Source organism: Nycticebus coucang, chromosome 3, assembly GCF_027406575.1.
Source record: "Nycticebus coucang isolate mNycCou1 chromosome 3, mNycCou1.pri, whole genome shotgun sequence".
In the NCBI taxonomy this organism is placed as follows: Eukaryota; Metazoa; Chordata; class Mammalia; order Primates; family Lorisidae; genus Nycticebus; species Nycticebus coucang.
The window spans coordinates 160,634,314-160,660,509 of record NC_069782.1 but is presented as its reverse complement, the minus strand read 5'-3'; the positions used below and the strand labels follow the sequence as shown (position 1 = coordinate 160,660,509).

The 26,196-nt window shown below is 55.7% G+C and overlaps 1 protein-coding gene across 7 annotated transcripts in view; it reads right to left on the bottom strand.

The window, feature by feature from the left end:
• Positions 1 to 807: 807 nt before the first annotated feature.
• KNDC1 (kinase non-catalytic C-lobe domain containing 1) overlaps positions 808 to 26,196 on the bottom strand; it is a 60,690-nt gene continuing 35,301 nt past the window's right edge. For 3 of the 7 annotated variants that reach the window (XM_053585649.1, XM_053585650.1, XM_053585654.1), the window contains 21 exons: positions 23,718 to 23,876; positions 22,845 to 22,922; positions 22,610 to 22,703; positions 21,958 to 22,120; positions 21,144 to 21,886; positions 20,872 to 21,016; positions 20,077 to 20,159; positions 19,276 to 19,661; positions 14,472 to 14,565; positions 14,289 to 14,386; positions 13,989 to 14,209; positions 11,610 to 11,723; positions 10,899 to 11,046; positions 10,610 to 10,813; positions 9,708 to 9,914; positions 9,029 to 9,111; positions 8,658 to 8,808; positions 5,803 to 5,925; positions 5,665 to 5,724; positions 4,751 to 4,908; positions 808 to 2,466 (listed from right to left, as the gene is read on the bottom strand). In XM_053585649.1, the coding sequence (XP_053441624.1) occupies positions 2,235 to 2,466; positions 4,751 to 4,908; positions 5,665 to 5,724; positions 5,803 to 5,925; positions 8,658 to 8,808; positions 9,029 to 9,111; positions 9,708 to 9,914; positions 10,610 to 10,813; positions 10,899 to 11,046; positions 11,610 to 11,723; positions 13,989 to 14,209; positions 14,289 to 14,386; positions 14,472 to 14,565; positions 19,276 to 19,661; positions 20,077 to 20,159; positions 20,872 to 21,016; positions 21,144 to 21,886; positions 21,958 to 22,120; positions 22,610 to 22,703; positions 22,845 to 22,922; positions 23,718 to 23,876 (3,744 nt within the window). In that variant the 3' untranslated portion in view covers positions 808 to 2,234. Of the gene's footprint in view, positions 2,467 to 4,750; positions 4,909 to 5,664; positions 5,725 to 5,802; positions 5,926 to 8,657; positions 8,809 to 9,028; positions 9,112 to 9,707; positions 9,915 to 10,609; positions 10,814 to 10,898; positions 11,084 to 11,609; positions 11,724 to 13,988; positions 14,210 to 14,288; positions 14,387 to 14,471; positions 14,566 to 19,275; positions 19,662 to 20,076; positions 20,160 to 20,871; positions 21,017 to 21,143; positions 21,887 to 21,957; positions 22,121 to 22,609; positions 22,704 to 22,844; positions 22,923 to 23,717; positions 23,877 to 26,196 lie in introns of those variants that run through there. The other 4 variants (XM_053585651.1, XM_053585652.1, XM_053585653.1 and 1 more) reach the window with 4 other exon arrangements.

Sequence of the window (26,196 nt, the reverse complement as noted above, 5' to 3'; positions counted from 1 at the left end):
GGTCCTCCTGCCCCAGTAGATAACTGCATTGTCCATCCCGGGAACCTCCCCAAAGACCCCAAAGACTGGTGACTCCATAAAAAGCACCTACACTTCCCTCTCTAAAACTCTCGCAGTTTTTTTTTTTTTTTTGGCTGGGGCTGGGTTTGAACCCACCACTTCCAGCATATGGGTCTGGTGCTGTACTCCTTTGAGCCACAGGCGCCGCCCTCTAAAACTCTTTAAGTCCTGGTCTTCTGTCAGACAGAAGTGACTTCTGTCTGTCACTTTGCTGCACCCACCAACCCTAAACTATGACATAGGGGTCCTTTTGCACTGGTCTTGAAGCCCCCAGCTTCATGAGGGCACCTACTGTACCTCCCTCTTGGGACATGGCCAGAGCTCTGAGGAGCCCCTTTGTGGGCAGCAGAGGACCCAGCTCTGTATTGCCCACAGGCTGCTGGTGGTGTTTGGGCTGCCAGGTGGCCACTGGCTGGGATGGGCAACATTTACAGTAGAACAGGCTCTGGCTGGAGGTGCTCAGTGGCCCTAATGCCTCAGTTCTTAGGCTGCTCACACCCTTCAGCAGAGCAAGCTACTGGGGCTATAGGGTGAGTGAGCCATTCACACGGTTTGGAAGCCTGGGGGTGTCTCTCCTTCTAGGGTCCTAAACTAGAGTCCTGCACACCTGGGCCTCTCTCTGTGCAGTTGTGAGTGCATGAGCTCTTGTAAAGGTATCTTTCTCTGGCCACAAGGGAACCACTTAGACCCCCAAAGCAGATGTTGCTTTGGAGACCCACAGAGTGAGCCTCATGAAAGCAGTTTGGTAGAGATGACTTTATTTAGAAATGGTGCCATGTGATGTTGGGGGAGACATGCAAATGATTGTGCTGAAGCCTAAGCCTGATCACTTCCCCATGAAAACAATTTGTTAAGATGGAAATTCTGCTGTGGCCAGACACTACTATGTTAAATACAAAACCTGAAATGTGGGAATTGATCTGCAGAACACAGTCCTCTCACATAAAACCCTAAAACCCTAAGAATGGTCCCTTCGCATGACTAGACGCTGAGCCCTCCTGCATTCCATTTAAGCAGGGCCAGTGTCTCCAATAGACTTGAGTGGGAAAACTCGACTCAACATTGAAAATTAAGTGTTTTGTCACAAGTAACAGTTTTCCTAGAAACACCACTAGCTGGATGGTCTAAAGAATCACCAGTTCTAAAACTCAAAATTCCTGGGGTTTGTGGCAATTCGTGCTGTGATAGCCAGAGCGTGGGATGGACCCAGGCTCAATGACCCTGCCAGAAGCCCAGCGCCACCCTGGCCCCAGGAACCACCGTGCCCTGTTCACAGCCTCCTGGGCACGGAGGCTCCCACCTGTAGCTCAGCCCAGCTGTTAGGGGGCTGAGCTTCAGGGAGGGGCTTGGTGCCACCAAGTCCGGGGCTGGCTGTCCTCCTCTGGTGAAGCACGAGTGACAGCGCCCAGTGCATGGGCACAGTGGTATTGGGCTTGAGTGCTGGGATGCTGGGAGCAGCGGGCGCGTGGACATGGTGGGCATGGTGGTCAGGGTATAGGTGCAGGTGCTGGAGGCAGTTGGCTGCCCCCACACTAGACTGCGACATTTCTTCTTTGGCGCCTGTTGCCCTGCAGCCTTGGCTGGCTCACAAGGGCAGTACCATGCTGAGGAGCGCTAGGTTGCATGGGGGAGTCTAGCCCCAGGTGCTCACCCCTGCAGGAGGTTGGGTTGGGATGCTGCTCCCTTTCCCAGGTGAGCCCCAGGCATCTGCACACTTCGAGGGCAGGAAGGGTGATGGGGCAGGGGCTTAGGCAGGTTTGTGAACCCTGGAGCTGTGCTTGGCTGCAGTTCTGAGACCACTTTATGGGGGCCAGACTGTGGGCAGGTGCAGCTGGAATCTCCCTGGGGGTGAGCCAGTGCAGATTTTTGAAGGGGGTCATATGAAAGGTATTGCAAAACTCTCCGGAAGTCTATTCTACTTTCATTTATAAAGTTAATTTTTAATTCTAGCAGAAATATCCAAGCCCCTAAGACTCTGGCCTGCCCTGCCTCCATCTTCTGGGAAGAGATTGCGGTGCCTGGGTGGAGCTCCCACCTTTGGACCTCACAGCGATGCGATCAGCCTCACCCAGGCGTGCAGCCCCAGTGGGGCTCTGGGGCCCTGGTGTGTGCTCCCTCTGCCTGCAGCTGTCCTGGCTAGTTGGTGTTCAGAATTCCACACCCGACCTGCTCGGCTACTGGAACGTGGCTTTCATCCTCCGCAGCTTGTCCTGGATCTTGCGCGAGTGTTTCTCGCTGGAGACCTGGTGGGAGTTGGTCCTGCTGTCTGCTGCCAAGGTGGAGATGTCGGCCCCACTGAAGCGAGCGATCCTCTGCTTGAGGTACGACTGGAGCTTGGGGTCTGGGCTGAACGCGTAGGGGTTCTCCTGGAACGCGTGGACCTGGCTCACCACCTTGGCTATGTTTCTTTTGAGGGGGAGGAGGGAAAAGAGATGTTAGTTTCCCTTGGAAGGGGCAGCTTGCTGTGGTGAGTGAGTTCCTGGCATGTTCTTAGTTTGAACCAACTCTTTGAAATTGGAAAAACTGAGGGTGTGTTTTCAGTATTTATTTACAAGGCCAAATCTCATTTTACCCTGTTCCCCTGAAAATAAGACAGTGTCTTATTTTAAGGTGTGCGCCCAAAGATGCACTAGGTCTTATTTTCAGGGGATGTTTTATCTTTCCTGTAAGTAGGTCTTATTTTTGGAAGATGTCTTATTTTCGGGGAAACAGGGTGGTACTCAGGCCTTTTTTCTGTCTGTCCGTTCAGCCATCTGTCTGTCTGTCCATTCACTTCTCAGTCCACGAGTATTTATTGAAAAACTGCTGTGTCTGACTCTGACTGAGGGTCCGGAGAGGGACACCCAGTGTCAGGCCTGGGGCTCACAGCTGGGAAGGCTGGGCAGACAGAAGTGTGCGTGGCACGTCAGTGGTATTGTGGGCTTGACACTGCCTTGGCTGGGCAATTGCAGCCCAGGTGCCAGCCCTGCTGTGTACCCGGGCTGTTCCCTAGAGAACGCCATCAAACAACACCCACGGCAGAAAGACTGGGGCCTCAGAAGAAGGCACCCTTAATCCTGCCCAGGGAGCTGCAGCCCCCAGACGCTCCACCCTGTTGTTGGATGAAGAAACAGTACACCCAATTCGATGTCGTCTTTGTCAACTAAAGGGCAAGTGTGAACATGCTCTCACACAGAGTCAAGAGCAAACACTGAGTCTCAGTCACGGACTTTTCAGTTCTGGCATTAACTTTTCAACTTCCTTTCTTTTTTTTCTTTTTTTTTGTAGAGACAGAGTCTCACTTTACGGCCCTCGGTAGAGTGCCGTGGCCTCACACAGCTCACAGCAACCTCCAACTCCTGGGCTTAAGCGATTCTTTTGCCTCAGCCTCCCGAGTAGCTGGCACTACAGGCGCCCGCCACAACGCCCAGCTATTTTTTGGTTGCAGTTTGGCCGGGGCCGGGTTTGAACCCGCCACCCTCGGTATATGGGGCCGGCACCTTACCGACTGAGCCACAGGCGCCGCCCTCAACTTCCTTTCTGCTGATAGGGGTTTCCTGGTCTCACAATAACCATGTGTCTATGGTATATCGTTTGTTTTTTTTTAGATTGGTGACTATGTAAGAAGGGGTCCTGGGTCAGGCAGGTTGGGACTGTGTCCTCTGGGTTCCACTCACCAGCTGAGGCCATGTGCCCTTGGAGGAGTGAGTGGCTGGCTGTGGCCTGACCAGCCTCCGCCTGACTGTTAGTGTACAGGCTGGGGAGACACAGGGTGGGAGGTTATGGGGGGGAGTGCCTATGTGCTGTGGGCCCCCAAGGGGCCCCTGAGGCAGAAGTGAGAGCTAGGTGTCTTCTTGTGCCAGCTAGGTGATGTTCTATGGCCCAGGAGGTGCCAGTCGCTGTGTGGGGAGGTGGCAGTGGTGGGACACTCCTGGGCTGTGTGCAGGGTGTTGGCTCAGGTGTTCTGGGCAGATGAACAGTGGGACCAGGGGACGGGCTAAGGCCTAACCATGGGTCCTGCATGTATATCTCTAGGGAGAGGCCAGAGGGGTCAGGGAGAGGGCAGGTGTGTGCCCTGGGGGGAGGGTTGCCACCTGAGTGGCTTCTGTGCACTGACACCAAGGGTGGGGGAGGTGTGCTCAGACTCCCAAACACTACCATTGACCTTGGTAGTGTTTTAAGACCAAAGACTTGGGAACTGCAGGAAATGCACTGTCTGCAGAAGCAGAGATGGCGGTATTCCTGGGGGAGGCGGGTGCTGAGGCCCCTGGCAGGTCGTGCTGGGTCCCCTCACCTGAGCCCTCCCCCTGGCTCTGGGTCATGATGGGTCCCCTCACCTGAGCCTCCTTCCCCTAGGCCTGTGGTCATGTTGGGCCCCCTCACCTGACCTTCCTCTTGGGTCTGTGGTCACTTGAGCCCCCTCCCCTTGGGTCTGTGGTCACCTGGGCCCCTTGGCCTTAGCCCTCTCCCTGTGGACCTGTGGTCATGCTGGGTCCCTCACTTGAGCCCCCTCCCCAGTGTCTGGGTCATGCTGGGCACCCTCACCTTAGCCCCCTCCTCCTGGGTCTGGGTCATGCTAGGTCCCCTCACCTGAGCTCCCTTTCCCCAGGCCTGAGGCTCATCTGACCCTCTCACTGGGTCTGTGGTCATGTTGGGCTCCCTCACTTTAGCCCTCTCCCCCTGGGTCTGGGTCATGCTGGGCCTTCCTCACCTGAGCTTGCCCCACCTGTGGGCACCGTTGGTCATGGTGAAGCCCCCTGTCTCCAGCTGTTGGACATGCATGGCCAGGAGGCGAGCTGAGGGCAGGGTAGGCTGGGCCCGGAAGCGCCTCCCTTCCATTAGACATAGGCTGTCACTCTTCAGGAAGACCTGGTGGACCAGCCAGGAGTGTGGGCCGGGGAGAGATGGGGGTGGTCAGGCCAAGAGGCTCAGCCAGGAGCAGCTCAGCCTGTCCAGGGCCAGTTGATGCCTGCAGGCTCCATGCACGGGGGCTGTGCAGACTCTGATGTAGGACCCAGTCCAGAGTGTGGCCTGCATTACTGGACTGCAGGTTGGCAATTCCTGGCCTCATATTTGCTGGCACAAGAAGACACCTAATGCTGTGAACATGGTGAAACCCTCTCCTTATTCTGCAGGGCTGCCTGGACCAGACCCGGGCTGGCCAGCAGTAGGGGCCTTACATCTGTGTGTCCGGTGAGGACATGCATATGTTCCTCTCACTTGCGGAGAACTGAGTCTGGGCTCTGAGCTCCAGGACCGGCCAGGCCGTGCCTGCTCTGTGGCTCCCACTGCCTCATTTTGACAAGTTCCTGATCAGATGGTTTTAAGGGAAATGGCGTCTCGTTGTTATCTCCTAGGGGAGGCTTCCTGGTCAGGTAGGCTTAGGTCTCAGTTAAGAGCCTCAGCCCCATCCTTGGGGTACCCATAGCCTGTGCAGGGAGCTTGGACCAGGGAAGCCTGGAGACCCAGCGGGAGGCACTTTTGCCCAGGTGGGTGGCAGAGGCCACACCAGGAACTGGCTGGAGGGTTCCCACAGCAGGGTTGAGCTGGCGCTGTGGGTCTGGGGTGCTTTAACACAGGTGGGTCGGTAACGAGAGGCCCCAGGTAGGCGCTAGGCACTAGTACCTCCACAGCTTTCAGCTCCTCCAGTATCTCTGCCATCTTTGCAGGAAGAATTCTCCAGGCCTGAAACGAAAGCACACTTGAGACGCCTGCGGCCCTGTGGTGCTCACACCCACACCCGCACAGCCCAAGGAGACGCACAGGGGACTGCCTCACAGCCAGGTGCTCCAGCCCACCCAGGATCTGCATGGCTGTCGCAAAGTTCCTCTGCTCGTAGCAAGATTTTGCAATCAGCAAAAATTTAGACAGCAAGTTCACTTGCAACTGAAACGAGAAAATGGCACACTCATTGTCTTCTAGTTTAAGGAGAACAAATGCACCGTTGAGAACTGTTAAAATAGTCCAGCTTCAAGGCACAGAACAGCGTGTACTGTGTCATGGGGCTGGCGTTGGGGTGGGCATTACTGGAAACAAAATAAAGCAAAATCTTTTCTGGTAGTGGAAAGATGTGAAAAGAAGTCCAGCCTCACTTTTCAAAAGCAAAGTTGCACCAGGACAAACCTCCCCAGGTTCCCAGCTGCCCTAGGAGTGGCTCGAGGGGGACGCTGCCCCCAGGGAGATGAAGCGGACACATCCAGAGGCAGGTGTGGAACCAGTGGGCACTTCTCATTGTGCACCTGCTGAGTCTGCTGCAGGAGGGTGGCAGTGCTATCAGGATGTAGCCCCTTGAGAGTGGACACTTCTTCTGGGGCTCCTTGGCTGGAAGTGACAAATGTGCTGAATTTGACAAGAACACCTGTGGGAAGCACATGCCATGCTGAGTGGGATTGACGTTCCTTTCAGAGTGGTTCTGAAGATTCTGGAGAACTCAGATGTCATTCCAGAGCAGCTTAAGGAATGTCACCACAGCTTGGGCTATCCTGGTGCAAACCAACTGCAGGTTCCAAGGACACTCCTCCAAAGGGCTTGAGTCCTGTCTGCAGACACAGATGAGACCCTGAGATTGTTCATGACTGTGGCCTGTGTCTTGAGCGCCCCTTAAAGGATCTTGAAAAACATTTACCTGCTCACACTTTTTAAGTAGACATCTTAGTTTTTTTCTTTATAGATTTAAATAGATGCAAAGCATTTACTTTCAGATAAAACTGTTCTATCACCTTTTTATTAATTAAATTTGTAGTTGTAAAAAATATGTAATATAGACTTTACCCTTGTACTGGTGTTAAAGCGCACAGCTTAGTGGTGCTAACTACATTCACATTGTTGTACAGCCGATGGCTGAACTTTTTCACTTTGCAAAACTGAAACTGTGTCCTCATCAAACACTAACTCCCCTTCTGCTCCCTACCCCCGCGCCCCTTCCACTTTCTGTCCTTGTGAGTTTGAGTCCTTGGGACGTTGTACACATGCAGCATTTGTGGTCTGTGACTGGTTCATTCACTGAGCATAATGCTCTCACAGCCTGTGCCAGAATCTCCTTCCTTTTTCAGGCTGCCTGACATGTCGTGGTGTGCGTAGACCCATTTTCTCTGCCCATTCACCTGTCCGTGGATATCAAGGTGCTCCCGCTTCTTGGCTGCCGTGCAGCATGCTCTTAAATGTATTTGATGCATCAAAACCACCATTATTCATCCAACAAAAGACAGCAAATTTTTCTTTACAGTAAGGCACTTTTTCTTGGCCTTGTATTTCCACATTGTTCCCCGATTTTACCTGAATGGGATGTACTGTTATCATGGAGAGCTTTTATTGGCCAGCGTTACACTCTGGCTCAAATTCTGCATTTTAATAATTTTCTGGGATCCTAAGTTTACAACTGTCCAACTCAGTCTCTGGATGTTTCTGACACCACAGTGAGTGACATGAAATGCGTGCTGGTCACTGTGTGGTTTGCTTGATCTGACTGACTCTACATCCACCTTTCATTTACAGGGACATGGGAGCTATGGAGAGAGTTTCATCTTGGTGACACCAGAGTCCTTCACTCCCTCCCAGCTGCCGGCCCTGGGTATGAGTCTGCCTGGCTCATGCCTGATGCTGACCTGAGATTGGGAACAGGAGATGCCCACCAGGACAGTGTTGTCTTCGGCCTCTGGGCAGGACGCTGCAGACCAGGGGCCCCTCTCAGGATGGAAGGCACCGTCCCTTGCCTTCTTGGGCAGCTCAGGGTTAGGGTGCTCCCAGGACATGAGGTTAGCACCACAATTCTCATCCTCAAGAAGCCCAGCCTTTTGGCCCCTGATTCAGGACACTGTTTTAAAATCCCTCATGACACTCAGGATGTCAAGGATTAGGATAAAGGGCGACCCAGGCTCCCTGTTTCCTTGCCCTGAATTGGTCAAGGGACAAGACCACTGAGCTGCATCTCACTTCCTCCACAAACTGGATGATACACAGTTGATGTACTCCTAATGCAGGGTATGGGGAGACAGGTGGAGTCACACATCCAGCCCTGGAGAGGAGCTCAGCTTTGTGACCAGTCCCTGGATGGAGTGTTTTCTGACTTAGCTGTGTGTGTATGTGTATTCTGTGTGTGCAAAGGAGAATGAGAGAGAGTGAGAGTGTGTGTGACTGTGTGTATAGGGATTGTGTGAGGGAGATTATGTGTGTGTGGATTGTGTGTGTGATTGAGGGGGATTATGTGTGTGATTGTATGTGTGTGGGATTGTGTGTGTGTAAAGGGGATTGTGTGTGGGGATTGTGTGTGGGTGTGTGGAAGCTTGTGGGGGGACTGTCTGTGAGCACAGACAGGGCCTGTCAGGGGTGCAGCTCATCCTGCATCCCCAGCAGCCCCAGTGGCTCACAGCTGACCAGTGCCCCAGGCAGAGGTGGACAGTGCTGTGCTGGGCACGTGACTAGTGTGCCTTGGGGAAGTGGAAGGTATGGCGGAAGGCCCTCATTAACGGGGGCCTCTGCCGTGGCTGGGTGTGGTGCTGAGGGATGAAGTGGGGGCCTCCCTCCTTGAGAAGGTAGTGACCACGGTGCAGCAGAGGTGCTGCTGGCCCTGCAGCTGGTGAACCCCACGCCCTGCTCTGATAGCAGAGCCAGGAACCCACCTTGGAGGTGTGGCTGGTCACGATTTCGGCAGCCACCCAGGTGGTAATGTCGTCAGCATTTCTTAAAAGCTGTAACAGGTACTTGTCCTGGATGTAATTGGGCAGAAATAAGCTGCAGGTTTTGGCCAACAGGGACTCAGAAGAGCTGGACCTGGAATAGAACTTGTGTGGGTCACCCCAGCACATATGTAGGGGGCCCTCTCTGCTTCAGAGCTGCAGGGGCTCTCTGTGTCAGTGACGGGGGTCTGGCTGAGGGGCTATTTTCATAGGTTGAGTGAGACCCAGGCATTTCCCTTTGGCCAGGAGTGTCCATAAGACCCTCCCGCCACCCCTCCAAACCAAGGGCCCAGTGATAGCACAGGAACACTCACTTGGGGAAGGCTGTGCTTTTGTCCATGACGCCCAGGGCCCGTGAGTTCAGGAAGTGGACAGGATGGCACTTTTGAAACAATTCCTGCCCAAGGCACAGAAACAGGTTTAGGCTACTGTCCCCAAGGCCTTGTGACCAAGGAAGGGTCCCAGGGAGGGCAGTGGTTTCTGGGAGCCCTCTCTACAATCTCAGCTCAGTGCCAACCCAATAGCCCACAGGCCTGGCTAGCAGGGCTTCCCCTGTGTCCAGCCCCCAGGGGCTCACAGCATCCTCAGCCCTGATGGGATTGGCTGTATGACTTCCCAGGATGGTGGGACTTGGGGGGCTTCCTGGGCTGTTTGGGTGGGAGCAGAGGGAGGAGTAGCATAGGGGCTGCCCAGCTGAGGGGAGGAGGCCATGTGCCCATGTAGCCCTGGGATGCCCTCTAGCACTTGCCCGAGAGGCAGAAGTGCCAGAGTGGCGAGAAGGGCCAGGCCCAGTGAGTGGATCCTTTGGTGGAGTCCAGGCACTCTGGGCCCCCTATTCAGGTGGCAGCTTCCTCAGACTTATGCACATGGCAGCTGGCCCATTCCCTGACCATGCATCTGTTCCTCCAAGAAGCGTGGGCTGAGGCCGCAGTGGTGCCTGTGACCCTGGGACACCTGCAGGGGACAGGGCATGGGGTCCTCACTCTCCCTTACCTGCTGCAGCAGCGTCAGCTGACTGAAGAGCTGGTGTGTGCTGTACTCCGTCAGGAAGTAGGGCCCCTTCTCGCTGGCTTTTGCGCAGGGACCGTAGAAGTCCTCAAGGAAGCAGGGCTTGGGCAGGGCAGCAGCAATGGTGTATGGGCGCTCCTTGTGCTGTGGCAGTGCCAGCCCGTTGCCCCGGGGAAGCCTCCAGGGGAAGCTCTGCAGGACAGGCCAGGTGTAGAGGGGCCTGAGCTTGGATGTCCCCTCCAGGTCAGGGGTCCAGGGCTCGGGGTGGGGCAGCCTGGGTCCAAGCCTATGATTCAGCGAAGCCAGAGACCAAAACCTGCCCCTCCACAGCTGTTGGCACAAGGATACCTGTCCTTATCATTTCAACAGTTCCTCATGGACAAAGCTGCTGAATTTTGGGGCTGTCCCTACATATTGATGGGAAGACCATTCATTTCTCCACCGAAGGTTCTTCCACCCAGATCTTAGGCCCAGATCAGGAAGGTGAGAGCAGTGAGTTATACACAGCAGGCCCAGCACCTGAGCACCAGACTCAGGGCACAGAGTGCCAGCCCAAGACACAGAGAGTGCGTGTGTGTGCCTGTGTGCACACACACACGTGTGCATGTATTATGTATGCACGTGCCTGTGCACTGGGTGTATGTGTGCATACAGATGTGTGTGCCTGTGTATCGGGTGTATGTGTGCACACAGACGCACATGTGCATGTATATTCATGCACATACATACGTCCATGTATATGCATGTGTGTACATGTGTACTCTGCACACCTGCATTTTTGTGTGTGCACACGTACACATGTATATTCCTTTGCATGCCTGTGCATGTGTGTGCTTCTGTATGCACATGCTGTGTCCCTGAGGCTAGGCTCAGCAAGCCTTACCTACCTTAACCCCTGGAAGGGCCCCCACCTTCCGGGAGATGCCATCTTCAGAGAGCCTCTTACAGAGAGCGTTGAAGGGTCTGGTGTCCTCCTCAGCCTCCTTGAGATCTTCCAAGTCTGTGCCTCGAGGGGCACCTTCAGCCCGTCGGTCCATGTGCATTTCCAGAAGGCCCAGCAGATGTTCCGCAGAGCCGTCCAATGGCAGGATCTAGCAGAGATATAGGTAGGGGTCACTGCCTCTTCCAGGGTTAAGGCAGCACCCCCCAGAGTGGGGATCCAGAGCGTGGCCCCACCTTGGAGGATATGAAGTCTTCCAGCCGCCCCTGCAACCCTGTGTTCCTGGTGAAGTCCACGGTGTAGCAGTCTTCCAGCCAGGCCTGCAGGACGCAGAGGCTCCGCTTGTAGATCTTGGTGAAGGTCGACGTGGGGTCCTGGTGGGCCCTGGAGGCACACGGAGCAGCCTGAGGCGCCCAGGACACTGGGGGAGCGGGCAGAGGTGGGGGAGCAGCAGGCAGCGAGCCAACCTTCCCAAGGGCCGTGTGAGCCCACCCACCTTCTCACATGGGGAGTGAGGAGACCTGGGGCCTCTTGTGAGTCTTTCCCCCAAGGCAAGAGCTGACTGGCTGATGGCCTGGGGGCACTCAGCCTGGAAAGGAGAGGATGCCTGGGGCATCCTAGGAGTGTGGACAGGTGAGCTCAGAGAGGCAAGAGCACCTCCACCCATGGCTGCCACCCCCTCCTGCCCCAACTGTTGGCCATGGGTGCCCCACCCAAGACAGCTGAAGGCCAGCCAGACTGTCACATTCCTGGTCAGCAGGTAAGAGCCTCTCAGGCCCTGCCCACCCACCAGCTTCTTTCTCTGCTCTCCCACTGAACATTCTTGCCCAAGCTCCACTGGCCCCTTATCCTTGCTGGGGGCCCTGGGAACTGCCTCACCCTTCACAGCAGCCAAACGTGGCACTGCGGGTCAGAAGCTCTGCTGTGGGGCTGTGCAGCTATGGTACCTGGGCAAGGCGCTGCTGATGCGGTCCAGGAGGAAGTGCAGGAAGTCGTGCGGTGTGCAGAAATAGCGGAAGGTGTAGAGGAATTGCTGGACGTAGCCCTCGAGGAAGGCATCACTGGGTCGGGGGGAGATGGCAGGCTTAGCCGCTCCCCCACCCCCACTTGCCAGCGTTCTGGGTGCGTGTGATGGTTGTGCATGGTGCTGCTTGTTAGGACAGTACCCAGAGAAATGAAGGGGCTTTGGGTGACATTCAAAGTTCCCCACCCTATCCAGTGTGAGGACCAGTCTCAAAGGCCTCTCACTGCTGGACTCTGGCATCTAGAACCTGCTAACTCAGGAAGCCACTGCCCCCATGTGGTGACCCAGCTCCAAGACAGAATTGCTGCCTTAGGAAACAGCAGGGCCAGGTACTACATGCTTCTTGGTGCCACTGAGTGGACCAGGCTGGTGGGCAGCACCCCGGGGACACGGGCCCCACATGTGTGTCTGTGAATCTGAGGAGCAGGATGACCAGAGATCAGAGGGTCTATATCCCAGGAGCGTGGGAGCCTGGGCACCTGGTGGCCACAACTCAGGCCAGGTACTGGCCAGCCTGACCCCATCAGAGCTGGGAAGGGCCCATGAGCACTGACTCTGCCGAGGAGGCTGTGCCTTAATCAAAGTGCTGTGCTCACTCACATTGAGACACATAATACACATCACATATCACCCACACCACACATCATAAATGCCACACACACCACACATGCACATCAAATTGCACACACCACACACATTGTGCAAACCACAGATCATACATGCTACACACCACACATCACACACGTTACATACAAACCACACATATACACCCATACATGCCACATGCTCACCACTGTACACATCATACATGGTACAGAACGCCTGCAACCACATACCACACCCCTCATGAGCACATGCCACACATCATACATGCCATACACCCCACAGCACATACATCATGCCCGCCATAGCACACACTATGGCTACACATGCACACCACCCACACGTTACACACATTCACGTGTGCACCACACCTGTATACCACACATGCACAACCATGCACCATACATACTACAGATGTGGACACGTGTGCATATCACTCACACATACTACATGCCTAGTCATACATGGTTCACATACACCACACTGCACATACATGCATCTGCATGTACATGTTCACACACACATACATGTTCCCTATAACCCACAGAGACACCATGGGGCGTCTTGCAGATGTAGGGGAGGCTGAGACCTGAGTCTAAAGGTCAGCCAGCCAGCTGGTGGCCCCCAGCACACCCACATGCAGCCCACCTCAGGAGAATGAAGCTGCTGGGGAAGAGGCCCCTTGAGGCCAGGGTGTCTGCGGAGGGGACCTCCCTGCTCCCTGCTGACTGTTAAGAGCCCTCATTCCCTGCCTGCCCTCCTGGTCATGTCCCAAGGGGTTCACCATCTCCACTCATTGAGGACCCTGGGGGCTCCAAGGTGGTATCAGAGATTCCCTACAAGCCAAGATGGGTGGTCCATGGCCCTGTGCCCAGATGTGGGTCGGGCGTTGGTTCAGGAGAGCTTGGGGAGCTTCTGGTGCCTGAGAACAGTGTGACACAGTTGCCCCAGGACAGCATGGCAGAAGGGGACATGGGGGCAGCCTGGGACCCTGGGAGAAGGTCCATGCACCTGCACCATGCCCTATCCCTGCTGCAGGATGAGCTTGAGCCATGCCACTGGCCAGGCTGTCTGTGAGCCAGACAGGGCTGACATGGAGTGGCAGCCGCAGGAGCACCCCACAAGCTCACTGAGCCAGCCTTCCAGAACCAGATGGCTGCTCTGGGTCTTCTTTTTTTTTTTTTTTGTAGAGACAGAGTCTCACTGTAACGCCCTCAGGTAGAGTGCCGTGGCATCATGCGGCTCACAGCAACCTCCAACTCTTGGGCTTACGCGATTCTCTTGCCTCAGCCTCCCGAGCAGCTGGGACTACAGGCGCCCGCCACAACGCCCGGCTATTTTTTTGTTGCAGCTTGGCTGGGGCTGGGTTTGAACCCGCCACCCTCGGCATATGGGGCCGGCGCCCTACTCACTGAGCCACAGGCGCCGCCCTGCTCTGGGTCTTCTTATGGGTTCCTGTGTGTGCTCACATTTGTAAGCCACCCAGCTGGTAACTGAGCAGGGCCCAGGGACTACTGGGCATACCCTGAGACCCAGGTCCCCAACGCCAGGCAGCAAGCAGGTGGCAGTCTCACCGGTCCATGTAAACTCTGACCCAATATTTTCTAGGTTAACGAATCACAGACCCACCCCTCTCCTACCTTTGTCTCCTCTTGTGGCCTTTTCTGTTTTTCCTAAACCTGCATCCTCTCGCCCTCACCTGGAGTACAGGTAGGTCATGAGCCCCAGTGGTGTGCCAGCCTGCAGGATGCGTGCTTTCCTCTGCCGCCCGCCACCCGGGGGCTTGTTGACGTTGTAGAAGATGAGGGAGGAGGACTCGTCCAGGGGGCTGAAGTCCAGTGTGTCGCAGGGGGCGGCCGCGATGTTCACAATCACTGGCAGGGCGCAGGGCTCCAGGCCCCAGCGCTCCGCGTAGAGGACCTGCCACGTGGGGATGGGCCCGTCACCCCAGCCCGCCGGCCCCTCAGACCCACCCACAGGCCTGGTGGCCCCTACTTGCCTGCAGGTACTTCTTGACCAGCCCGAGGAACTGCACCTTGGCCCTCATCTCCTCCAGCTGCGCCCGCAGCTTGGCCAGCATGGCTCTGACCTCGGAGCCTGCAGGCAGGGCAGCATTGGCACCGCACGTCCCCATAGGGCCAGGTGCCTTTACCCACAGCTGGAGGCACTGCCCTGTGGTTACCTTTACTCCGCTTTTCCTTCTGTAAGAGTTTCTGATAGAACTTCAGAGTCTTCCGGTAGTTTCTCCTTTCTATGAGGAGCTGCTGCTCCAGCTCCTGGCAAGGAAATGGCGTGTGTCCCCTGGCTGCCACTTGGGCAGTCACCCCCATTCCAACACTTCCCAGCTAGGCCTCACTCCTCTGTAGTCTCCCACCTCAGGGATCAGCCTTGGGGTGTCTGGTGGAGGCCCACTCAGTGCCCAAGGTCAGCCCTGACCTGGTACCCGTGGTCGGGAGGCCCCTGTGCTGCCCCAAGTTCACAGGGCAGTGCCTGGGGATGGGGAGGGCCATCCACCACCCTCAGCCACTGGGCACGTAGAGTCAGGCCCTCCCTGGGGGTGCTCAGGGAACAGCAGGTCTACCACTGGGACACCTATGTGACTACCATGTCCCTGCCCTGGGGCCTTTGAGGGAAGCAGCAGGCCCTCCCCAAAGCATGGGGAGGGGGCACCTCTGGGACCCTCTGGGGCAGCGGTTCTCAACCTGTGGGTTGTGACCCATAGGAACTGTATTAAAGGGCCGTGGCATTAGGAAGATTGAGAACCACTGCTGTAGGGGCTAAGTGTGCCAGGGCACTGCTATAGGGCCACGGCTGCCCGAAGTATGCCCATGTGTCTTTGGGTTGCTGCCTTTTTTTTTTTTTAATTAAGCTTAAAGAAGCCCAACAACAATGGCTGGTGCCTGTAGCTCAAGTGGCTAAGGCGCCAGCCACATACACCAGAGCTGGCAGGTTCGAATCCAGCCCAGGTCTGCCAAACAACAATGACAACTACAATCAAAAAATAGCTGGGCATTGTAGTGGGCGCCTGTAGTCCCAGCTACTTGGGAGGCAGAGGCAAGAGAATCGCTTAAGCCCAGGAGTTGGAGGTTGCTGTGAGCTTGATGGCGAGCTTGATGGCGAGCTTGAGTGCCACAGCACTCTACCCAGGGCTACAGCTTGAGGCTGTCTCAAAAAAAAAAAAAAAAAGGAAAGAAAAAAGAAGCCCAACAACATAGGTGGCACCACTGACTTGACCCCTGCTCCTTCTCTCTGGAACCTGCTGCCCAGCCAGGGGTGGCAGGGCCTCCCGTGCTGCCCCATGGGTGTGTGAGGGTGTGTGCACAGTGTCTGGATGGGTGTGAGCTCCACCTGCAGTGTTCTGAGACAGGCAGTGCTCTCATCTCATGGAGAGGCTGAGGTAGGGGGAACGCGAGGACAGGCTGCTGAGGGCAATGAGTGTGGCAACAGCCAAATCCAGAGTCATCCCTCATTTCACAGAGGTGAGGACAGGTACAGCCTCATGCCTGCACCCACAAGGTTGTGGGCCTGGACAGAGGAGGGAGTGATTCTGGGGTGACAAAGGGTCTGGGACGTGGGGGTCCATGTGCTGGCCTTTCAATTCTAGCAGCTTTTCCTGCAGGAGGAGAATGGCTGTAGGCCTAGGTTTGGCAGGCAGGGCTGAAGGTGGGAGGAGGCATGTCGCCTCCACAGGCAGAATTATAAGCTCTTCTGGCTGGGTTCAGTTGCCCTGAGGCAGCTGCTCTGAGGGAGGCTGGTCTGAGAGCTCCTCCAGGTTCCTCTTGGGAAGTCTTGTCAGTTAAAGTCCAAACACAGCTTTGCCCTGATTTCATCATCCTACAATGGGCTTGACTTTGTTGATAGTGTTTATTTATTTATCATCCTTGGTAGAATGCCATGGCATGACAGCTCACTGTCACCCTTGGTAGAATGCCATGGCATGACAGTTCACAGCAACCTCAAACTCTTGGGCCCAAGTGATTCTCTTGTCTCAGCCTCTCAAGTAGTTGGGATTACAGGCACCTGCCACAACACCTGGCTATTTTTAGAGACGGGGTCTCACTCTGTCTTAGGCTGGTCTTAAACTTGTGAGCTCAGGCGATCTGCCTGCCTGGGCCTCCCAGAGTACTGGAGATTTACAGGTGTGAGCTCACGCCTAATACAGTTCCTGTGCATTGCGACCCACAGGTTGAGAACTGCTGTTCTACCCAGAACTGGTGTTGAGCAAGAGCATGCCTCACAGGGCAGCAATGTTGCAACCCGGCTGTGGCGTTGGTGCTGATTTGGCAGCACTGCTGCTCCTGTTACTGAACCATAGAACAGGTTCTCTGAGGACTGCTTTGGTGGATTTTAAATAAGCCTGCATGGAGTGAAATTCACAGCATGGGGGGGGGGGTAAGGGAGAAGAAATCAGGGGGCTGGGCCTCCTGTCTTGGCCACATCTGGACCACAGGCTGAATCACATCAGCGGATCTAAATAAAACATTTAGGATCGTTTGAGCTGAGCTGTTTTGCTGTGGCCTAACCTGAGGAAGGACTTCCCACAAAGCTACAAGAGCCTTAGTTTGTTAGCGAAGCAGACGTGGCCAGGCTGTAGCACAATGTAGGGTACTGGCTGGCGGACTTGGACAAATGTCTGAGGAGTGTCAGGGAGTTGACAAAACAATAACTAGAAAGAAGCTGGAACAGCCAGAAGTTGAAGACAAAGAAGACTGATCCAAAACCACTGCTGTTCACACTGACTCTGGGAGAGCTGGGCTGTGCTGCGCAGGTGCAGGGAGGCGCATGCTGTGGGCAAGTATGAACACCTTGCGCCCGTTTCTGCCACCCAGAGGCTGGCTGCCTGCACCTCCACTGTCCCATCTTGGGTGGCAAATACGAAAATCTGCCTAGCAGTGGTTTTAATGCCTTTTCTGTTTTTCTAACGTTCCTGTTTTGACACATCCTCAGTGGGTCCTCACAGAGAGAAGCTGCGCCCATGGCTGGTCTCATGTGAACCCACCACCAAGCAGGGAGGGCTCTGGAGACCCACCTGGCTGCATTTGGGCCAGAGGAGACACTTCTCTCCAAGTGAGCATGTGAGAGGGAGAGATGGATCATACTGCTGCCCTGCCACGTTCCCCCAAACCAGCTCCTCCTGAACAATCACGTGGACTTGCTGCTGCCCACAGAGTGACGTCAGGAGAGTGCTCACCTGGGCCTTCTGCTAACTCAGCCAGGGAACCTCAGCCCAGCCACAGGGTCAGAAACCAGTAAGAATAGTCACCCTGGCCTGCGTGGGACTCAGAGTACATTTCCAAGGCCCTCTTAGAGGACAGAGCCCACTGCGTCTTTGGTGACAGCCTCATGGCAAACATCTGCTGTCCGTGGGTCCTTTTCAAGCTGGTGAAGGCCCAAGATGTCACATGATCCACTAATATCTAAGCAGACATTTAGTGGGGGACCTGCCACACTCAGCACAAGGCCAGCACTCACATGAGTTGGCCCTGCCACAGTGGCTTGGGTAGCTGGAGCCTAGTAGCCTTGTGCCAGCCCCACTCTGGTCTCTCACTAGCTGTAGGGCTGCAACCCTCCCTCAGCCTTAGTTTCCCAAGATCACCAGAGGGCAACATGGCCTGTGGCCAGGCTTACACTTTCTTTTTTTTTTGTAGAGACAGAGTCTCACTGTACCGCCCTCGGGTAGAGTGCCGTGGCGTCCCACGGCTCACAGCAACCTCCAACTCCTGGGCTGAAGCGATTCTCTTGCCTCAGCCTCCGGAGTAGCTGGGACTACAGGCACCCGCCACAACGCCCGGCTATTTTTTGGTTGCAGTTTGGCCGGGGCTGGGTTTGAACCCGCCACCCTCGGCATATGGGGCCGGCGCCCTACTCACTGAGCCACAGGCGCCGCCCAGGCTTACACTTTCTAGTGCAGTTGGGTTATTTTCTTCTCCCTGGCAAGGTGGCCATAGGTGGAGAGCTGCTGGAGAACACTGTGGGTCCACTCTGTGGGCCCCCATGTAAACGCACACTGAGGAGGGAAGCAGGAGGAGGGCCAGACCCTACTGGAGGGAAGAGCCAGACCCAGGACTGGCAGGGACTGGAATCTCCATCCTTCTGGTCAGAGGTCCAGACTCAGAAGTAGCAGCATGGCGCTTTCATCTGATCTGAGAGGTGGGGTGAGCAGTGGGCCCTGTCTGGATTCTATACATTTGGGGGTACACTGTGTGGGCCACTCCTTCATCACTGAAGCCCCTCAGTACACAACTCCAGGCCTGTGGACTGGGCACATGCAGAGACCACAGCATGACACCCTACGTGCCACGCAGCCCAAAGCATTTCAAAGGGTGTAGCCCCATCCCTACACTTGCTCCCGAGGAGATGTGGGTCCCTTCCTAGGCCAGGCAGTGACATGAAGTTTGGAGCAGCAGAGGTGGGCAGGGAAGGCTCCCATGCACAGAAGTTGGAGAGATGCTTGTAACAGGAGGTGGGGACAGAACTGGCAGGGCAGAAGGCAATGCCGGGGGCCCTCCTGTTAGCTGCCTTGGGTGCCTGGGCCTTTGCGACTTCTAATCACTCAAGGCAGCCCGCAAGGTCACGGGCAGCCTTATGTCCAAGGGTCTGCTGGGGCTCCTGGCACATGAGGTGGCTGAGCCCAGCTGCTTAGCTCTGACCTACTCTCTGCTGCTCCTGCCCCAGGGTGGCGGGACTGGAAGAGAAGCCCAGCTAGGCTGCAGCAGCTGGGCCCAGCCTGAGCTTGAGGGGTAAGGCACTTTCTTTCATCTCAGAGATGATATGAACTTGGGGCGGGGGGAGGGTAGGCTCCACCTGCCTGAGTGGAGACACAGACAGAGCAGGAACGTTGGCACTGGGAGTGAGGGGCAAACCATGGCAGTGGGACCCTGGGGAGGGTGTCTGCACTCACAGCACCATCTGTAGCCTGGAGGGACCCAGGCTCTACTTGGAGGAGGCCTTGCTCTAAGAATGCCCCAGTGGGTGCCTGGACTCACCGGGACCTGGGCATCCAGCTGTGAGAGGCCACTGGCCATTTGCCGCTCCAGGGCCTTCACGTAGTTGTGCACGTCCGCCCCAAAGCAGTCAGCTTCGTAGAAGGCGCTGGACCAGCCAGGGCTGCAGCTCTGGAACCCAGCTGGGCCAGGGGACACCACAGGGCCACCCTCCCCAGGCCTGGCCATTTGAACCACTGCTTCTGCATCGGAGGCCCTGCCAACTGGCTGGCTGTCCTCAGGCTGCTGTCTCTCGGCTCTCACAGACATCTGTGGCCTAAACCCCACTTCGAAGTTCCCTTGTGAGAGCTCGTCTGAATCCAGGTCTGGCAGGGTGGGGGCAGAGCTGGGGGCTCGGCCAGTCCTGGCCATAGCTGGCTTCTCTTTTCCTTGAGGGAAAGGAAGGCAGGTCACATGGGCAGTGACTCTGCTTGGCCCAGGTGGGCAGAGGCTGTGCTAACCAGCTCCAGGAAGCCTGGTGCCCTCCTGCACCTGGCCATCATGTCTGGTCATGTGGAACTGCACCTGGAGGTCCCTTTGCAGACTGGGTGCCTGTGGGCTCCAGTTTTACACTCCTTGTGTGCACTTAGGGGTCAGGCCCTGTCCACCCCATAGTGGTGGTGAGGGATTGAGTCCGGCAGCCCCAACACAAGGCCCTGGCTCCCTGCCTAGACCCTGATGGGGATGAAAACCCCAGAAGGCTGGGATAAGCCTGGGAGCCTGGGGTGTCCCTCAGGGCAGAGGCTGGCCCTTTTGGTGAGGAGCCCTGTCTGTGGGGCCTGCGAGGCACAGCGTGGCTCTTACCTAGTCCTTGCAGAGAGGGTGTCTGGCTGGATGGTGAGCCACCACTCGGCCTGTACTCTGGAGACCCAGCCTCCTCGGAAGCTCTGAGAGGAGAACTGGGTCAGACAGCCCCACCCTGCCCTGTCAGCTGGACAAGACTGCAGGCTCAGTGGCGAACCCCCATCCCCGAGGCCTCACAGGGAATACTCCAGGGTGTGAGCAGGACTTATTAGAGCCACATGGCCATGCAGAGCCCTCCGCTGTGGGCCATAGAAGGTCTTGAGCATGCTCCTCCAGGATTGTTACGGGGCATGGGCACACAAGGGATTTCTGGGTCCTTATCTTTGTAGGGTCCCGAGACAGAATCAGGATGGTCTAGGGTGGCCCTGCTCTGTGCCACGAAAATGCTTCATGTTTGGGGCTGCTGCAGGTGCTGTCTGGGGCCATGGACAAGGCAGGTCCCCTCTCCAGCCCCTAATAGCAATAACTGTCACCCTTACCTGGTGCTGGGGCCCATGTGTCCCTCAGTGCAGGGTGTCTGGGGTGCTCCAGGCATGGCCTTGCCCACCGACCCCCACCCTAGCCCCTCTTCTGCAGCTGTTGCGGATGCTGCTCTACGGGGGGTGGGCCCCTCATCCCCCTAGTAGGCCAGGCCCTGGCGTGGTCTGTGGTCTACTTTCCTGCCTGTTCCCCACAGCCATCTCCCACTGCGGGGTCTACCCTGTGCCTCTCCCCTTATGAGGTTGGGGCCACCACTGCCTATAGCACTGGTGCTGATCCCCTGCCTGGCTGGGGGACTTCCCCTGGGGTTCTCACCTCCGGGAGGGCAGGGCTGGCCCATTCACCACTTTGAAGAGGTTCTGCAGCAGCTTCTCATCCCAGTAGAGGTCACAGAACTTCTCAGAAATGGCGCCACAGAAAGTGGCAAAGGTGAGATCTTTCAAGGCGAAAATATATTCCCCTGGTTTTGCAAAATGATGGCGACACATTCAATTGTGGGCGAGAGCAGCCTTCTGGGTTGGGGGCTAGGGCAGGCACCCTTTCCCTGCTCTGGGGGCTTCCCTGGGACTGCTGTGGCTCCCACGCACCCATGATCAGAGCTTCCAGCCCGTTGTCCAGGTAGCCATCAAAAGCAAACTCCTCCTGAATGAGGCGTGTGGCTTCTTGAAGGGATGGGCAGGCCTCCCTCTTTGCAAAGGGTGAAGGGTCCACGCTGGGCAGGCAGAGCTTGCAGTCTGTTGGCTGGGGCCTCTTGGGGCTATTGTCATCATACCCCCCGGCAGGGCTGCCCCTGGGGCTGTCTGGATTCTCCCTGGCCAGGGTGGGGCCCCATGAGGGTGGTGGGGGACCCTCTGGCTCATGGCCCAGGCGCTCAGTGGCCTTGCTCCGGGGTGGCTTGGGGGGATGGCGGGGACTGTGGCCTTCCTGGCCAGGACGGGGCCCCATGAGGTGTATGGTGGGCCCTGGAGGGCAGGGCTTGAGCTCAGAAGTGGATCCAGGTAGGATCTGCCCATTTGTCCCTTGCTGTGGGGGTGGCACTGATGGCTTCAGGGGTGGGGTTGGGTCAGCCGAGCTGGAAGTCACTGATAAGGCCCCCTCCAACAGGTTCTCGGGGGCCAGGGGTGGGGGGTGCGGGTTCCCTAGGGAAAAGCCTGGACATACAGACTCCCTGAGAGGTTCTGGGGCCATTTCTTGGTGCTCTGGACCAGGTGCCTCCAGGCTGTCTCCAGAGGGGGCCCCGGAGCAGTGTGTCCCCTCACTGCTGCCCTCTGGCTGGCTGCTTCTCTCCGCTGGCCCCTCCACTGGCACTGAGCTCAAGGCAGGCTGGTCCCTGCACCGGGAGAGGAAAAAGCTCGGCAGGGAGCCCCATGCTGAGACCCTACCGGCTCTGGGGAGACTCACCTGGGAACTATTGTGTCTTGTGCAAGGACAATGGGCCTAAAGTGAGTGGCCTCAGAGGTGAAGGAAGCTGGCAGCGGGGTGGCTCCATCACAGCAGGAAGGATGGCAGGGTATGGGCCTTGGCACAGCTGCAATTCTGGTGCTGCTGCTGAATGTCACGAAGCCTGGGGGTGGGGTGGTGGGTGTGGTGGGGGCCCGGCACCCAGGGCCCCACTGGCTGGTCTGCAGGCTGTGTGGGACTGTGCTCTCTCTATGTCCCGAGGTAGAGGTGGAGGCCAGATTGGCCGCTGCTTGGGGGTGGGCAGGTGCCTGGGGCCAGGCCAGAAAGGCTGGGCATGGCAGGAGTCCAAGGACCTGCCAAGGTGGGGGTACTGACACCTGGTGGGCTCCAGGTGGTGGGGAAGTAGGCTGAAGAACTGAGGATCTCGGAATGTGGACCTCCAAGGGAAGGCCAGGTATGGAAGCCAGGGCAGAGCTGCTGTTGAGATGAGTTTTGGGAGAGGCATAGGCCATGTGGGCTGAGTAGCAGGCATGCTACCCTGGGCTTCAAGGCTATATCTAGTTGCATGTATCCACTCAGGGTTGGACCTCCAGGGGTAGGGTGGCCTGGGTATGGGGTGGGGTGGAGGTAGCTGGATGGGGCAGGGGCCCACCTGGGCCGGACTCTGAAGTGGGCACCACGCTGGGCTTCGGCTCAGCCACTGAGAAAGCCTTTTGGAGACTGATGCTCTGTTCCTCCTGGTGAACCTGGGAGGGAGGACACAGGGGCCTGGTCCAGGTGCAGCAGGGGCCCTGGGCACATAGGGAGGACCCTGCAGTCTGGCACCCCTTGGAGGGAGAAGGCTGACAAAGGCAGGGGGAAGGGCCACGACTGTGGTGTGCACCTACCTTGCAGGTGGATGCCCTCAGGTGGGCCAAGACCTTCCTGCCGTCCATGCCCCGCTGGAGGAGGTAACTGCCACACACCTGAGAGCAGGGGACCATCCTCATACCCCGACAAGCTGAGCTGTGGGCCTCCACTACGGCCACCAGCCCCACACAGTGAGTTCCTGTCTGAAACAGCTCTGGGTTTCACAGAACTCACTCTTGTTCCCTGGACACCTGACCACAGGCCCACAATCCCCTTTCTTAGAGCACTTACCAGGAAGGGCTTGTAGTCCCCCAGGAGCACACTTCCCTTCCCACCTGAGCTCCCTTCATAGCCCAGGCAGCCTGTGCAGAGCCCTGCTGCCCTGCTGCTTGCGGCTCCTGGACAACCCAGTCCCACTATGTGAACACCAGAGCTCATCCTCAGGGGATCAGCCTGGCTCAGATCACAGAGCGCCCAGGGCAGAGAGGGACCAGCCCAGGTGTCCAGCTCCATGGCCCTCTCTCCCCTCCTATCCACATGGGACTTCTTCCAGAGGGTCTGATGGCCTCATGACAGTGGGGGTTACCTGTGGGGCATGGGCACAGGCCCCTTTCCAGAGGGTGGTCACAACCCAGCCCTAAAGGTCAACTCTGGGACACCCTTGCCCATTCTCTGGCCACCAGGACACACTAGAGAGACTGGGGTACCCTAGAGGAAGGCCACGGTGGTGAGCAGGCAGGGACCCCATGCTGCCTACCCACGTGGATGGGGCCACAGATGAAACCCTCCACCTTCCCCCCTCTTAGAAGGACAGTACCTGAACACTAGCCCCCACGTGCCCAACCCAGGGACAGTGGCCAGGGCTCAAGGTCCTCAGACTGCAAGCTAGGCCACGATTTCTCTGCAGTTACCTTGCTGGCCTCAGCGATGGACGGCCGTTCCAGGGCACTGCACCTGGCCATGTCTAGGAGGAGGGTCTTGAGCCTGCGTGGCAGGGCCAGTTTATGGTTGCGGGGAACGCTGAACTTGGCGGCTGTCCACAGGATGGCAGCCACGCAGTACACCGAGGCCTGGGCAGCAGTGCAGAGAATAGCATCAGCTGCTGTGCTCAGCAGGCCTGTCCTCTCAGGAGACACCAAGGCACAGCCTCACCCCGACCCTCATGTTGGAGCCTAGGGTGCAGCCCAGGAATCTACATGTTTAGCAAGGACTCCTGCCCGACCACTCATCTGGGTTTTTAACACTCAGGCATGAAGAGCCTGGGCTGGACTTTCCCCCATCCCACTGTCCTCAGCAAGGCAGCAGCTTGGGAGTAAGGGGATTCAGCTATTCCTTCACCACCTTAGACCTGCCTGGGAGCCCTCCCAACTGGTGCTGTGCTGCCGAAGGCGAACAATGTGCTCTCTGGGCAAACATGCAGCCTGGATGTGTGTAAGGGCTGCATGGCACATGGTTTAACACATTCTTTCTCGTGGTGTCCACAGAGCCAAGTGATCCTCACTGAATGCTTCGCTGCTCTGTACCCAGCTCTATCATCTGGAGCCAGCCTGTGCTGCCCAAGTACTTCCCATGTCAGTGCTGGTGGTGTTCTCACTATCTCAATAAGCAAGACTGGAGTGGGACAGGGAAGGTGAGCAGCAGAGTTCTGAGTGCTCCTCTCAGTGGTATCTTTGCTGACTCAGAACATAGTAGCTGGATGCTGGAGGGATATTTCTGCGAGCTCCTGGGCTAGTCCCCATGCAGGAACCACTGGCATGGCCCATGTTGGGTATAACCCCATTGTCAGCATTTTTCCATTAATTCATCCAATCTGGACAGTCAATAAACCATGTTTGTAGCATTTGCCGAGTTCCATGGTGTACACACTCACATGTGGCTGACTTCCAGCTGCTGGGAGGTGCACAGTAAACGCAGAGCCAGGAAGAGGAATGAAGAGGCTGGTTTTATGGAGTTTCTGCCATCCAGATACAGCAGACCAGACAGTGCCAAGGGTGTAAATAACAGCCAACTCCAGATGTCCCCAAAGTCAGTCACCCATAAGGTCATAATACATAGGGAAGATGGCAAATTATAGCTAAATACACATTTATTTACAAAATATTCATTACAAAATCTGGCCACCAAATATAATTTAGAACACTCAAGAGGAGAAAGTATATTGTATTTACCCAATATTTTTGCTTAGTATGTTCTTCCTTCTCGGTTCTTTCTTTGATCATTTCTTTTCTGCATAAATAACTTCCATTAGCCATTCTTTTAGAACAGATCTGCTGGTGAACTAAATTCTTAGTTTTCCTTCATCTGAGGATATCTTGATGTCTTCTTAATTTCTGAAGGATACTTCTGCTGGAGATGGGATTCTGCTCCTTGGCTCCATGGTTTTGGGTAAGAAATTTGGTGTCATTTTTTTTTTTTTTTAAATTTCAGGTTATTGTGAGGGTACAAACAACCAGGTCATAATTTTTGAACTTGTTAGTAGAATCCTTCTTGTAGTTGTGTCCCACAGCCAGAAAGTGTGTCATGTACCTCTACATTGCGCCCTTTAAGTGGGAGCACCCCAAACCTCACCTCCTGTCTCCCCTCCTTTGTTCACCTTCCCCCCAATTTGAATAGAATGAAGTTTTTCTCCTATGTGGGCATGTATTAGATTGTCCATTGGCTACATGCTAGTATTGAGTATACTGGATACTTTCTTTTTCATTTTTGTGATACTTCACTAAGAAGAATGTGCTTCAACTCCATCTAGATAAATACAAAAGATGTACAGTCACCATCTTTTCTAATGGCTGAACAGTACTCCATGGTATGCATACACCACAGTTTGTTAATCCATTTGTGGGTCGATGGGCATTTAGATTATTTCCACATCTTGGCAATTATAAATTCAGCTACAATAAACATTCTAGTGCAAATGTCTTTACGATAAAATGATTTTTTTTTTCTTTTGTGTAGATGCCTAGTAGTGGAATTGCGGGGTCAAATGGGAGGTCTAATTTGAGCTCCATATTTCTTTCCAAAGAGTCTAAGTTTGCAGTCCCACCAAGAATGTAAAAGTGTTCTCTTTTCTTCACATCCACGCCAGCATCTGTAGCTTTGGGATTTTGTGATGTAGGCTAATCTTATTGGGGTTAGGTGATATCTCAGGGTGGTTTTGATTTGCATTTCCCTGATGATTAGGGACAATGAGGATTTTTTCATATGTTCGTTAGCCATTCGTCTGTCATTCTCAGAGAAAGTTCTGTTCATGTCTCTTGCCCAGTGATAGATGGGATTGTTTGCTTTTTTTTGGTGATGAATTTGAGTTTTCTGTAGATCCTAGTTATCAAATCTTTGTCAGATTCATAACATGGAAACATTTTTTCCCATTCTGAAGGTTGTCTATTTGTTTTA